General features: G+C 36.4%; 2 protein-coding genes across 4 annotated transcripts; one reads left to right on the forward strand and one right to left on the reverse strand.

Annotated features, from left to right (window-relative positions):
- The first annotated feature begins 70 nt into the window (after nt 1-70).
- On the forward strand, nt 71-12,679 carry LOC130417147 (polymerase delta-interacting protein 2-like). Of its 2 annotated transcripts, none has more exons than XM_056742450.1 (12): nt 71-177; nt 8,556-8,754; nt 9,402-9,483; nt 9,584-9,681; nt 9,765-9,861; nt 10,000-10,075; nt 10,186-10,293; nt 10,375-10,511; nt 10,627-10,653; nt 11,386-11,511; nt 11,601-11,680; nt 11,859-12,679. In XM_056742450.1, the coding sequence occupies exons 2-12, from the start codon at nt 8,570-8,572 to the stop codon at nt 11,971-11,973; spliced, it is 1,131 nt and encodes a 376-aa protein (XP_056598428.1). In that variant the 5' UTR covers nt 71-177; nt 8,556-8,569; the 3' UTR covers nt 11,974-12,679. The 2 variants fall into 2 exon arrangements, with proteins under 2 accessions (XP_056598428.1, XP_056598427.1); XM_056742449.1 differs by lacking the exon at nt 71-177 and adding an exon at nt 8,286-8,426.
- Nucleotides 6,449-8,165, reverse strand: LOC130417148 (transmembrane protein 199-like). 2 transcript variants are annotated; one of them, XM_056742452.1, is made up of 6 exons: nt 7,686-8,165; nt 7,543-7,616; nt 7,372-7,461; nt 7,231-7,273; nt 7,013-7,125; nt 6,449-6,925 (listed from the first exon to the last, which is right to left on the reverse strand). In XM_056742452.1, exons 1-6 carry the CDS (start codon nt 7,855-7,857, stop codon nt 6,830-6,832), a joined length of 588 nt encoding a protein of 195 aa, XP_056598430.1. In that variant the 5' UTR covers nt 7,858-8,165; the 3' UTR covers nt 6,449-6,829. The 2 variants fall into 2 exon arrangements, with proteins under 2 accessions (XP_056598430.1, XP_056598429.1); XM_056742451.1 differs by having other exon boundaries at nt 7,543-7,619; nt 7,686-8,163.
- Nucleotides 12,680-12,683: the final 4 nt, after the last annotated feature.

A 12,683-nucleotide genomic window follows, 5' to 3' on the forward strand; every position in this document is an offset into this window, starting at 1 on the left:
TCACTGACAGTTCTGTTAAGATACCAAAAATGAGATCGGGGAGTGGAGTGAAGGTGACGCTTCTATTGTTACGTCATATAGTAAAACGCGTCCACTCGCGCGGCAGCAGAATGCAACCAACACTCGTACACTCGCTCTTTACAACTTATCATCAAACGCTCCTTACAATTTGATAAGGTAAGACGTGAATTTTGTTTGTAGTTTTAACACGTTTGTCGTTATCTAACTAAAGAGGACACGGTCACGATTTTATGTTGTTTTCGGGCTGCAGAAATCAAGCGTCGCTAATAATGACAACGTTTACTGTTTACTTTACACTGCTTAAATGTCCCACCCAATGTCTGTATTTAGGGATGTAACGATTGTAACATGTGACGACTCAAGTCGAGACTGTAAACAAATCGCAGTAGCCTACATGTTTTGAACAGGGGCCGCTGTTTTTCTGCAAACTCGGTAAACGTGGATCTACTTCTGAAAATCAGAGATTGTAAACATTGAGTTTCGCGCAAAACTCTTTTCAAATTCATCACTGTCCTACAGCTGGTATGATGTTTAGTGTAATACAGTGATATTGTGTGTGTGTGTGTGTGCGTGTGCGTGTGCGTGCGAGCAAGCGAGCTCTAAAACACTTCAATGAAACGTCCTTTGAAGTCCTGCTTGCAAATGTCTCCTAGTCAATCTGTTTGTTTTATTTTCCAACTCGGGTCCAATATAAAAGGCAAAACTAACGTTTCAGTTATTGTTGTAATTAATATAACCGGTATCCCATTCGGTCCGGTGTCATTTCCTTTACCATAGTTGGGGGGGGATCGCGATCTCTAACAAAGATTGACATTTACACATGCAGCAGACCTCCGTTACACTTCGATCGATCCGCACGTGTTTGGCAGATGAAGTGAAATTTACGCCATTGTTAATGTTTATTGCTAAAAGCCAAAGTTTATGCACATGCACTGTGCGTGGCACCGACCAATCACAACACCCTGAGAAGCGGAAGCTCGCTGATGTGGTATGGGTGGGACATCTTCAAACAAACGCTCTAAACGGGGAACCAATCACGAAAGACCTGGTCAGCTTTACCAATCAGAGCGTTTCGGAAGTAGGAATTTTGTATAGACCGGAAGAAAGCCAGTCGTTATGTTAGAAGAGGGACAACGGTGAACAAAAGACTTGAAATATGTGAAATATAAAACGTTTTATTCATTAGAAACATGAACATCCATTGTTTAACACCCAAAAAACATAATCATGGCCTCAAAAACAGGAAAAGACTGAGTCCTTTATAAGTTAGGAAAAGCACTTTGTAGGCTATCATTAATTTGTATTCGATATGGAATTTATTTTTAAACTGCAATAAAGTTTTGTTAATTGACATAAAATATATATTTATTTTAAAAATAATTGTGCTGCATGAGAGAAATAATATAAGGGCAGTTGTTCGTTTTTAATTTTCCTCAATTCTTTCTGTAAAAAATTGTGATTAAATCTCATCGTGAGATCAGAATCGTGAATCGTATCGTGAGATCAGAATCGTCACATCCCTATCTGTATTTGAAAAATCTATATTTTTCAATAATTCCATGTATGTTGTCATGTTAACCAGTGTGGGGCACTCCTAGCAGGAAATTAAAATGACGCGTTAACATGCTAACAACTTAGCTAAATGTTAAAAGCTAGTGTTATTTGAACATGAAATATCCAATATCTCCCCTTTATTATCTCCCCTTATTTATTCACTTGCTTCGAAGGGAGTAGGGCATAGGAATGATCACTTCTTTTAGAATTTTCCTCGTAACGGTTCGGTACTAATACGCGTACCGTTACACCCCTATTCTGCATATTTGTGCATATGGACGCCTGCAGTTTGACAGCAACTGTCTTTTTCTATACATAGGTTGTTTGGTTTCTTGAGCGCAGAGCGATTCCTGCTACTCTACTCGCGTGGCTCCATTTATGCGCGCTGAGCCAAAAAACATCCCTCGCGAGTATTCTTTTCCGCTAGCGGATACTTTTCTGCGCGTTTGCGGTATATAAATATGCCCTCGCGGAGCAGCTTTTTCATGCGTGAATATCATTATGCGCGTTTGCATCGCACGTGCGCGACTTTTGGGTCAAAATAAACGCCATAGACATTGGTGAAAATTAAATATCAGAGGACGTTTCTCGTGCTCACGAGAACCTTTTTGCGTGCCATTGTCTGTAGGTCTGTAGGACAATGGACAAACACTATACGAGCTAATGAAATAACCGCTTCCCCAACGAATGCCACGATCACTCTTATTTATATTATACAGACCTGAACAAGGCCACCGGGATTCTTCCCATACATAATAGACTATGCAGTGATAGTATATGGCACCTAAGCTGTGTAATGAATTTAGCCTTGATACCGATAACATTAGTGAAAGAATTAAGCAGGCATTTTTATGTGTATTGCTTGTGTCAAAAGTACATATTGACACCTACTGTCGCTGTGTTTTTATGTATCTGAGCTTATGTTTAACCAGTCTTAAGTAGCACTAGAACATTATAGATAATTACAAATAAAAGACAAAAATATATTGTATGGATCAAAATTATGGATTTTTCTTTTATGCCAAAAATAGTTAAAATATAAAGTAAATATCATGTTCCATGAAGAAATTTACGAGGATCTGACTCGTGTATGAAGCTGTTCATCTTTAAAACCCTGTCATTCGATCACCTTAATGTATTGTTATTAATGTTATTAATGTTATTATTATTATTTGTTTGATTTATTGTTATTAATACAGAAGTGCTTTACTGCTGCTATTATTGTAAGTGCTATACAATTAAGCCTTAAATGTACATTTGTGAATACTGTGTTTAACCTAAAAATACCTTAAATATTTAAAAACTTTATTTTTGTGAGTCGATGGCCTGACAGAGTGCCCCTGATTTACTACTTCAAAGGAAACTTTCTCAATATTTTGATTTGTTTGCACTCTCGGATTCGTGTGTGCTTCACTGTAGCGAAAGAGAACAAGTTTAGGTTGCAATCATTAAAAAAAATGATGGCCTACGGGTAAAATTTTTTTTCAAAGTTCATGAATACTGTGACAGTGACACTGATTTTTGTATTTCACATTTATAAAGTTGATGCCATTGTTAATATATTAACCCATACATCTCTCTCTATCCATGGTTCCATTTAAAGGAGCACATAATGGGAGCAGCAACAATTTAAATAATACATTTTACATTAAACATAAAGGACAAGATTTTACTAAATGAAAAATCTAGGACGTAGGTTTTTACATAGTTTAATATGAACACATTTTTTTACAATATCTTTGAAATTATAGTTTTTCATGTTGACAATGTGTGTTATAGTTCAATGGATTTAAAATGGTCAAATATTGCTGAAGACAACTAATCAGTAAGTAATAAGAAAAAGAAAAGCATTGTTTTCAGGTGATTCAGGTTGGTCCACCAGAAATTGAATAAAATGTAAGACAACGCTTCATAGTCTTCACAATAAAAATTAAATTAAACTTTAATAAAGTTATAAAAAGTGAATCAATCAGGAGCAGTGAGCGTTTGTCCTCGTCCTTTATTTTGTTTGATGAACAATAAAAACAAATAGTAATACTGTTACACATGCGTTGCCGTTTCCTTTCTGTTCCTTACATGTCAAGTCTGAAAACCTGAATACTTATTTTGAAATTATAAACCAGTTTAAATATATATATTAACCACAGAAAGGATGACCCAGGCTTACGGTGCAGGGGTGTCTGGGAACTATTGTAAAATGTATGGTTCTATACAATGTTTAACAATGCTGCTATAAGCAATTGCATATACATGTATGTGCCAAATTTATTTGTAAATGACAATTGGGTTATGTAAGTATTTTGGCCAGAAATCTGTTTTAACATTAAGTGCTAGCCATTAGATGTCGCTTTCATTAGACACCCATTATTTTTTGCACTATTTGTTTCTTGTTCCCATGGGGTGTATGAAAGTTCTTGTGGATAATTTTCATCTCAACTCCAGGATCAATAAGCTTAACTTTTAGGATTAAGACTGACCCTGATATTGCCTGGTTTTATATTAGGGATATGAGCTACGACTAATTTGACAGTCGTTTAAACGAAAGTTTTGTAAATGTGTAGTCGACTAGTCAAAAGCTAAGAATGGCCCAAAAGGCGTCATAAAACTTCTCGCAGGGCATATTCAATACATTTTTAAGACTAACGAATAGGCTTTTAATCGAACTGTTCATATACAATATTTAAGGTAGCTAAAACAGTCACATGTGTTCCACTTTCATTGCGTTATGATCATTGCGATCCCAGAATCCACCACCAGTGTGTCCTTATAGTGGTTCTCAACTCCAGTCCTCAGGCCCCACCTGACAGAATATTTTGGATGTCTCCCTATTGAACACATGAACAAGTTAATGAGATAATGAAGTGATGATTGATCAATAATGATGAACAGGTGATGTTAATCGCTGAAGAAAACATCATAAGTTCAAAAACCATAATAATGTTTCCTTTAGTGGGGCTCTTACCCTTGATTTATTTTTTATATCAGCTGTTATAGTGTGTTTCTGAACAGCCATACAAAAGACAAAATTGTTGGAATGAAACCTTCTTAAATTGTTATAAGACAGATACAAATAAGGGGGATTTAATTCTGACAAATGTCGTGACACACCAGAAATCAACCAACATTTGCAAAGCTATTACCAACACCAGGACGAAATAATTTTGTCTTTTGTCAGGCTCTTATAAATATGCTTCAGAAACAAACTATTTCAGCTAGCAAAAAATGTAACATAATAAATCAAGGGTAAGAGCCACACTTAATGAAAGCTTAACACTATTATGGTTTTTATTCTAGTGATTGTGTTTGTTAACATCACCTGTTCATCATTAATGACTCATTCATCACTTCATTATCTCATTAACTTGTTCAGGTGTTCAATAGGGAGACATCCAAAGTATTCTGTCAGGGGGGGCCTGAGGACTGGAGTTGAGAACCACTTGCTCCAGGGGGATTGTCCCTGTAATAAGTGCACTGTAAGTCGCTTTGGATAAATGACTAAATGTAAATGTAAATGTAGATGTAAATGTAATGTAAATCATTAATATTTCTGCATTTGCTGATGCGCCAACCCTGACTGGATTGTTTTAGCAGCTGCAAGAGATTGACGCGATGAGCATTTGTGTGCTTTGGCTAGCCTGTGTCTGGGCTTAAAATATGTAGCCTATACAAAATCTATTTTATTTTCTCCTTTAAGTCTGTTTTTTCGGACTCTAAAAGCTTAAGTAAATTTTTGTAATCAAATTAAATTAAATTGTATTAAAAGTGTGTCTATTACACTGATGAAACTTTAAATATTTAATGGCAATTAATTAAATGCTTAAAAACGACTGCTTCATTATTTGTTAATTTAAATTATGTTGAATGAAAAAACATTAATTTTTTAGTAGCCTATTGCCTATCAACGAACGTGATAGCACATTATATCATGTGTTTATTGTTTATAAAGCAAAGCAATGTGTGTAAATAAAAAAGCTACAGAACGCATTTGATCTCGCGAAGAGCGAATGAAATAACCGCTAATAAAGCATCGGCCCATATTAGCTTATTTATAGAAGATACGTAGGCTAAACACTTGAGTCCGCATGTGATTATGATGTTAATATTATTTTACATGTTCTTGTTGAGGAAATGCAAGCATTATGCTCGGATGAAAGTTGGCTCAATATTTGTGAACAATAACTCACTCAACAAACTGAAAGGACACACAGATAACACTTGGCAATCACATTTATTCAAGTTTATTAAAATATTGGGTATTCAAATAAATGTAGAAGTTCTGTGAATCCAGAAGCTGAGACATTCTCTTCTCAGTTATAATGAGTGTGCTCAAGATGGATTCTCCGCATGTAAAGCTCATTCGATCAAATAACGTCAATCCGTCTTTCATGCATTTTACATGTTAAAATATTTACGCAAATGTGAATCGTGGATAATAAAAATAATTTGGGGGAATGTTTTGGTTTGATCGACTGTTGTTGTCAATGATCTAACCGTTTAAACGACTAGTCGATAGTCTCACACATCCCTATTTAATCTATAATTTATAATCATAAATGCACATATACCGTTTCTTTAGGAAGTATTCATACCCATTCATTTTCCCCCCACATTTTGTTATGTTTCTTCTCTGTGTTAAATTACTTTAAATTTACTTTTAACATGAATCTAGTCTTGATACACCATAATGACAAAAAAACTGATTTGTGACAAGTTGGAAAATTGACCAGAAACAAACAACTGAAATGACATAAGGTATAAGTATTTACACGCCTTTCTGGGAGACTTGAAATTTAGCTCAGAAGCATTCCAGTTTTGCGTGATTATGTTACTAGCAGTGGAGTTCATCTTCTTTTCAGTGTGTCTGACTCAAAGCTGCTAATGTTCTAGCTAACATTTTTATTTTCTTTATTCATTTTAATTTACAATCATGTACACATACAAAGACTAACATAACAAATAAAAACATAACATTACGAAAAGTACCTTACAGTGCCTTCCAATCAAAGAAGTGGTTTCCAAAAGAATACTTTTATTGCTGGGCAAGTACTTCATTATAGTTAAATACCTTATAGTCAAATAAATGTGCTTCCAAACACGGCACCTCTGTTTAGTTTTGAGTGTTTACAAAACTGACACCACTAGAGGCACAAGAAAAAACTCACACTTCCCCATTGACAGCAATAACTATCTGTAAATTGTTCCTAGTAACTGAAATACACAAAAGCGTTCGACGTGTTAAGAGATGCTATATGTTTTAGGGCTCTCCAAGCTCTCCCTCCATAGTTCGAACCAGGACGTAAAGCTCCGCTAGACCAACAACAGATGCTGCAATCACTGCTGCTATTACCCTCTGAGGAAAAAAATAGAAGAAATAAAAAACAAGCACATTTTGTGACTTGTCATTATGCATTAATTGGTGTGCGTTCTGTGCACTTACCGCTGCTATCTCAGTGAAGATATACTGGCTGCCAAGATAAGAACAGGCAAATGCTGCAATTACAGTTATCAGGAAGTTGAATACAGTAAGGACCACTGCCTTCACAGAACGCACTGCAGAACACAAATGAACGGTAAAGAACAAGATAGGATTAAACAAAATTATGAACCGTATGAGAAAATAAAACACAATGAACCTAGAACGGAAAACATCTTAACCTTGTCTTCCAAAGTCTGCAAAGGTTCCATGACGACAAATTTCCTATATAGCAAGACAGACATTTTGTCTTACATTTTCAATGACATCAGAAATGACAAGAGGTTGTGTGTCCCCTATAAACACCGCAGCCAAGACTTTACCTGTGGATTAACATTCCTTGTAATTCTCCTGTATTCTTCATTGGCTAGTTTGGCTTTAATCTTTTCTAGCCTGGCCACCAGCTGGGGATTCTGTTGTAGTGGAAATAAATCAAATTTAAAGAACATGCATGTTTATGCAATTATTGACGGTACTGCTTCCTTTTCACTTACTCTTGGAGGTGTTATAACTTCTGGGAGGTAAAGTGTGCTGTCCTCAAACAGCTCATGTAGATAAACTGGGTTTCCTGCTGAAAGAACAAATCGATTGATATTTAAGTAGAAGCAAGACTTATCAGTGCTCACGATTCTCTTACCATTTGCCTGCAGAAGCTTGTGGAGTTTCCTAACAGTCTTGAATGGTACTGTGGACTGACTTTTGAGGTTCTCCAATTCTTCCCTTAGTTCTTCCGATATAGAAGACTCCTTGTTCATTAAATCTTTCACCACCTTTTTAAATTTCTCTCCGATTTTAAACGAAGAAGCCATGCTAACAAAAATGCTTACACTAAACCGTATCTAGTCTATAAATAAAACAACAATACCATAAACAGAAAAATATAACAGGAAAAGAGCTTCGATATATTTAATTTAACATATCAAAAGACTTACGTTAAAGCTCTTTTCTACTTGTATAAATGCAACGTCCCGAATCACAAAAAGAAAAACGTTTACTGCAAAGCAAAACCATAAACGTATATATTTGTAGCTCTGATGTTACAGCGACATTAATATTATATTAAACAATTCAACCTAACGTTACATGAAACACGCTTCCTGTTTTCTTCTGCACATCATGTGACTGCTTCTGTGACACGTAACACCAAGAGACCGCCCCTTTTGATCGCTGTCAGAAACGCATTTTCTAATTTATTTATTTATAATAAACCATAATCGTGGTTGTATTGCGTATTGTTTTCCTTACGTTTAGTGCGGTTTCAATTCTAAAAAAAGATGAATTCCAATATATTTTTCAAAGATGCCATGACGACTTCCGGTTGCAATGTCTGATGGGAAACGCTGTACCACTGTAAAGTGTCCAAATTAGCCTTTTAACGGTAAAAGTGAATTAAGAGGCATTGAATGAGAGATGTCGCTGTAAAAAATCATGAATTTCACAACTTTAAATGTCACTTTTGGATTGCTTGTGACTATTGTATTGACTTTGTTCATGTGTTCGTGTACAGGTTACTAAAGCAAGATGGCAGCGTGCGCAATACGTCGGGGTTTATTGTCCACCGCCAGTAAATATAACAAACTGAAATGCAGTCAGAGATTACTGAGTGCAATTGAGTACAACAGTGGATTAGATCTGAAAAGACCTCAGGCGTTGTGTTCAGCTTGTGGACTGTCCAGTTTCCAGCAGACGCGGTTCATGTCATCAAGGTAACGTTAATGGCTAGAAATATGTCCTCATGTTATATAACTGCGTAGAGTTGTAACGTTAGTCAACAAACTGTTGTAATGGCAACATTTATAATGTATCGATTAAATTTATAACTTCGTGTGGAAGCTTCGGGAGTTTGATTTAAACTGTTCCTGTAGTTTGAAGGATTCACATGCTTGCATAGCTGCAATATTGTTGCCATATCGTTTCAGTGCTCAGTGTAACAATGGGATTTACTACATTTGCATCTGGACTCATTCTTAAATCTGATATGTTGGTGATGCTAACGTTACTGTCGAGTTTCTTTAAAAATGCCATTGCCAAAACCTGTAATTCTGGCATTGGGCAGTTAGTAACATGCCAAATTAGGCCTTCAAGGTGGACACATTTCAGGCTTGCTTTAAAACCTCCACAGACATTATTGATTGCATGACTGGTGATATGTGCCTGAGCCAAAAGAACATATTCCTGTGGTCAGTTTACATAGCTGCCAGTTCAGTGAACGGAAATCATTTAATCTGGTCTATGTCCAGACTTGGCTATTTCTTGCAGATGTTGCGCAACTTACTTATTTGGATGTGTGGTCAGTAAACCTATTCCAAGTGTAAGATATTCAAATTGGCTCTTTTTGGTTACTTTATGGCAGAAACAGAGCAGAGGGAAAGATACTTGAACCTGTCGGCGTGTTTGAGGCCCTGAAGCAACATGGCAAATATGAAACAGGCCAGGTCAGAAAGTGCAATTATTCTTTGGTTATATTCCTTAATGCAAACATTTTGAATAACCTTTTAACGTTTTTCACTTCTTTTTTCGACATGCTGTCCACAGCTTTTCCTGCACAGTATATTTGGCTACAGGGGAATCGTGTTATTCCCCTGGCATGCTCGCCTCTATGATCGAGATGTGAGCCCTGCTGCGGCTGACAGGTATGTGCTACAGATCTTGTGGGCTTATTTTTGATAAAGATACTTAAGTGTCCATAACATTTGTTTGTCATCTTCCTGTTCAGCAAGCCAGACACTGCAGGGCATGGATCCAAAGAGGTGAAAGGGAAATTGCATACATACTACCAGGTTCTCATAGACACCAGAGACTGTCCACACATAGTGAGTGATATCAAATTACACGTATACATTTATGTAGTATAAGCAACCATTTTATAATAATCAGTGCATTTATGTTTGTGACGTCTTGCTTATATTTGTGTAGTAGTGAGTCTGCTTACTGTGTTTTTTCCTTATTAGTCTCAGCGGTCTCAGACTGAAGCGGTAACGTTCTTGGCTAATCATGATGACAGCAGGGCCTTGTACGCTATCCCAGGTATAATAAAAGCATTCCATTATACAAAGTGCACTATGTTTTCAATATTGATGATGATGATTCCCATTTTACCTTAATTGTGGTTATTTTTGTGTGCTTGTGTCGCTTAGGTCTGGATTATGTGAGTCATGAAGACATTCTGCCTTACAACTCTACTGAGCAAGTTCCTATACAGCATGAGCTATTTGAACGCTTCCTCTTGTTTAGCCCCTCTAAAAGTAACTAGATTTCTTTCAACAGTGCTTAACCATCTCCTTATTAATACTGTCTGATCGGTTGTCTTACCATTACCTATTTAGATCCCCCATTCACCGCTAGAGATACACTAAGGGCCTGGCAGGAGAAGAACCATCCCTGGCTGGAGCTTTCAGATGTACACCGAGAAACCACGGAGAACATCCGTGTCACCGTCATCCCCTTCTACATGGGCATGAGAGTAAGATCAGAGATTTAAAATGTTGGGTAACATATGTGCAGTGCAATAAATATATTCACTTCTACAGAAATTAACTATTGATCTTGATTCAGATTTCTGTTTTGTGTTTATACAGGAAGCTCAGAATTCACATGTGTATTGGGTAAGCAAACGTACAAAAAAAATCTTCTTCTACTCTTTGACATAAAGCATTGTCATTCACTTGTCCGAGTACAAATATTACTTGTCCGAAGATAAGAAAATATAAATTTAATTTGAAGCGTCATATAATTGTTTCAGATCCAGATTGGTCCAGGTATATTTGTTCACATAAATTACTGTATTAAATTATAGTGTTATTTTCAATAGTAAATGGTGGTTGTTTTTTAACCTTACTATAGTATCGTACAGTGTTTACTACAGTTTACAATTCTCTTTCACTTGCCCATAAAAAGCATTCACTTGTCCGGGACAAGCGTTAATGTCAAGCCCTCTAGTCAATAATGCTATCAATCAAATGTATATTTAATCAGTTTACTTTGTTTTCTCTTTTTTTGCAAACAAAACTAGCCAAACTATGAGAGTAGGGAGATGGAGAGAGAGTTTGTAACCCTCGTGTCTCTTAAGCACTTAAGTATTTTAAACAGTTGCTAAATTATTTACAATAGAGTAAAAGCTGCATTGATCATTGTAATGGATTTTTCCAGCTGATGAACGATTTAAACTTTGACACACAAAATCCATTCAAATTTAAAGGATTTACATGTGAAATTGCGAACATCAAATAAAGAACATTTTGTCTTCTGGTGTGAATGCTAATACAGTTTTTGCCATAGTTACCATTCTGGTGTGAAAAGGCATTAATATACCTGATGATGTTGATGTTTTTCCACAGTGGAGGTACTGCATCCGTCTGGAGAACCTGAGCAATGAGGTGGTGCAACTAAGGGAAAGACACTGGAGGATCTTCAGTCTCTCAGGAACTCTGGAAACAGTCCGTGGCAGAGGAGTCGTGGGCAAGGTACTTTAGAGTTTAAAGGGTTTTACTGGATGGCCATAACACTGCTTAAAGTTAAATTGATATATTGAATAAACCTAAAATTTTACCAGGAGCCCGTTTTGTCCAGAGAACAGCCAGCCTTTCAGTACAGCAGTCATGTTTCTCTTCAAGCACCCAGTGGACACATGTGGTGAGTTGATCAAAATACCTGCAACTATAATTTAAATAAAATCTCTTTTCTTTTCAGATTCATAGGACAAGACATTCGCTTACCAATTAGTGCCTTTGCACATCAGACTCTTATTTTTCTGTTTTACATACGTGACAAAGAGCATTAAAAGTTATTTTCTACTATTTTATTTCTCTAGGGGGACATTTTGTTTTGAGAGAACAGATGGCTCACACTTTGACGTGCGCATTCCACCTTTCTCACTAGAGAGCAATAAGTATGACAAAGCTTCCCCTGCGGGCTATCCCTTGTAGTAGACCTACTACCTTCACAACTCAGCCACACCACCAGGCGGTTCCCTCAGACATGCAGATTTCACCTTCCTTATCAGTGCTTCTTAAATATATGATTGTTTTAGCAAAACATCCTTCAGCCTGGTTCTCACTGCACCACCGTAGATTGGTAGCAGCTGCATATTTTGAAAAAAACATGTGAAATCGGCAGGTTAAAGTGAGGAGGTTGATTTTAGTAAATGGTATGATGCAGGTTTTCGGGTAAGAATAGAGGCATTGCCAGTTTATTGTATGAAGCTCCAGAACCTCAACAGGCAGTATAGAGAGTGTTTGAAATTTATCCTTTTATTTATTTGAACAATTGTATTCATCAATTGAACAAGAATAACAGTTCATCAAGTTTCCTGTCATTCCTTACTTGGATAATTTGAGCTGATCCGTCTCATTTAGAGAACTGTCATGTTCTGGAGAAAACTTCCCAGGGTTGTATCGTGTACGTTTTCTCCAAAAGCTATTGCCTGGTAAATTGATTGGTACAATTATATAGGCCATGCCAACGTCAGCTACCGGTCATTGAAATGTGGTTTGACTAAGAATGTTGTGGGTGCTAAAGTTGTATTAAGAAAGGAGATTTGATAAATTGAATTGTAATAATGGAAAATGATCTGCTTTATTATTTACTGTAAATATGTTTGTAAAGCATAAATAAAAACAATTTTCAAGTTTATGTT

The sequence above is a fragment of the Triplophysa dalaica genome, unplaced genomic scaffold (genome assembly GCF_015846415.1).
Source record: "Triplophysa dalaica isolate WHDGS20190420 unplaced genomic scaffold, ASM1584641v1 Contig22, whole genome shotgun sequence".
Classification (NCBI taxonomy): domain Eukaryota; kingdom Metazoa; phylum Chordata; class Actinopteri; order Cypriniformes; family Nemacheilidae; genus Triplophysa; species Triplophysa dalaica.

Coding starts and splice junctions, on each gene's coding strand:
- LOC130417148 (XM_056742451.1), bottom strand. CDS start 7,857: ATGGCTTCTTCGTTTAAAATCGGAGAGAAATTTAAAAAGGTGGTGAAA. Junction 7,462..7,542: donor AAGTTATAACACCTCCAAGA/GTAAGTGAAAAG, acceptor CCACTACAACAG/AATCCCCAGCTGGTGGCCAG. Junction 7,274..7,371: donor CAAGGAATGTTAATCCACAG/GTAAAGTCTTGG, acceptor CTTGCTATATAG/GAAATTTGTCGTCATGGAAC.
- LOC130417147 (XM_056742450.1), top strand. CDS start 8,570: ATGGCAGCGTGCGCAATACGTCGGGGTTTATTGTCCACCGCCAGTAAA. Junction 9,682..9,764: donor AGCCCTGCTGCGGCTGACAG/GTATGTGCTACA, acceptor CTTCCTGTTCAG/CAAGCCAGACACTGCAGGGC. Junction 9,862..9,999: donor CCAGAGACTGTCCACACATA/GTGAGTGATATC, acceptor TTTCCTTATTAG/TCTCAGCGGTCTCAGACTGA.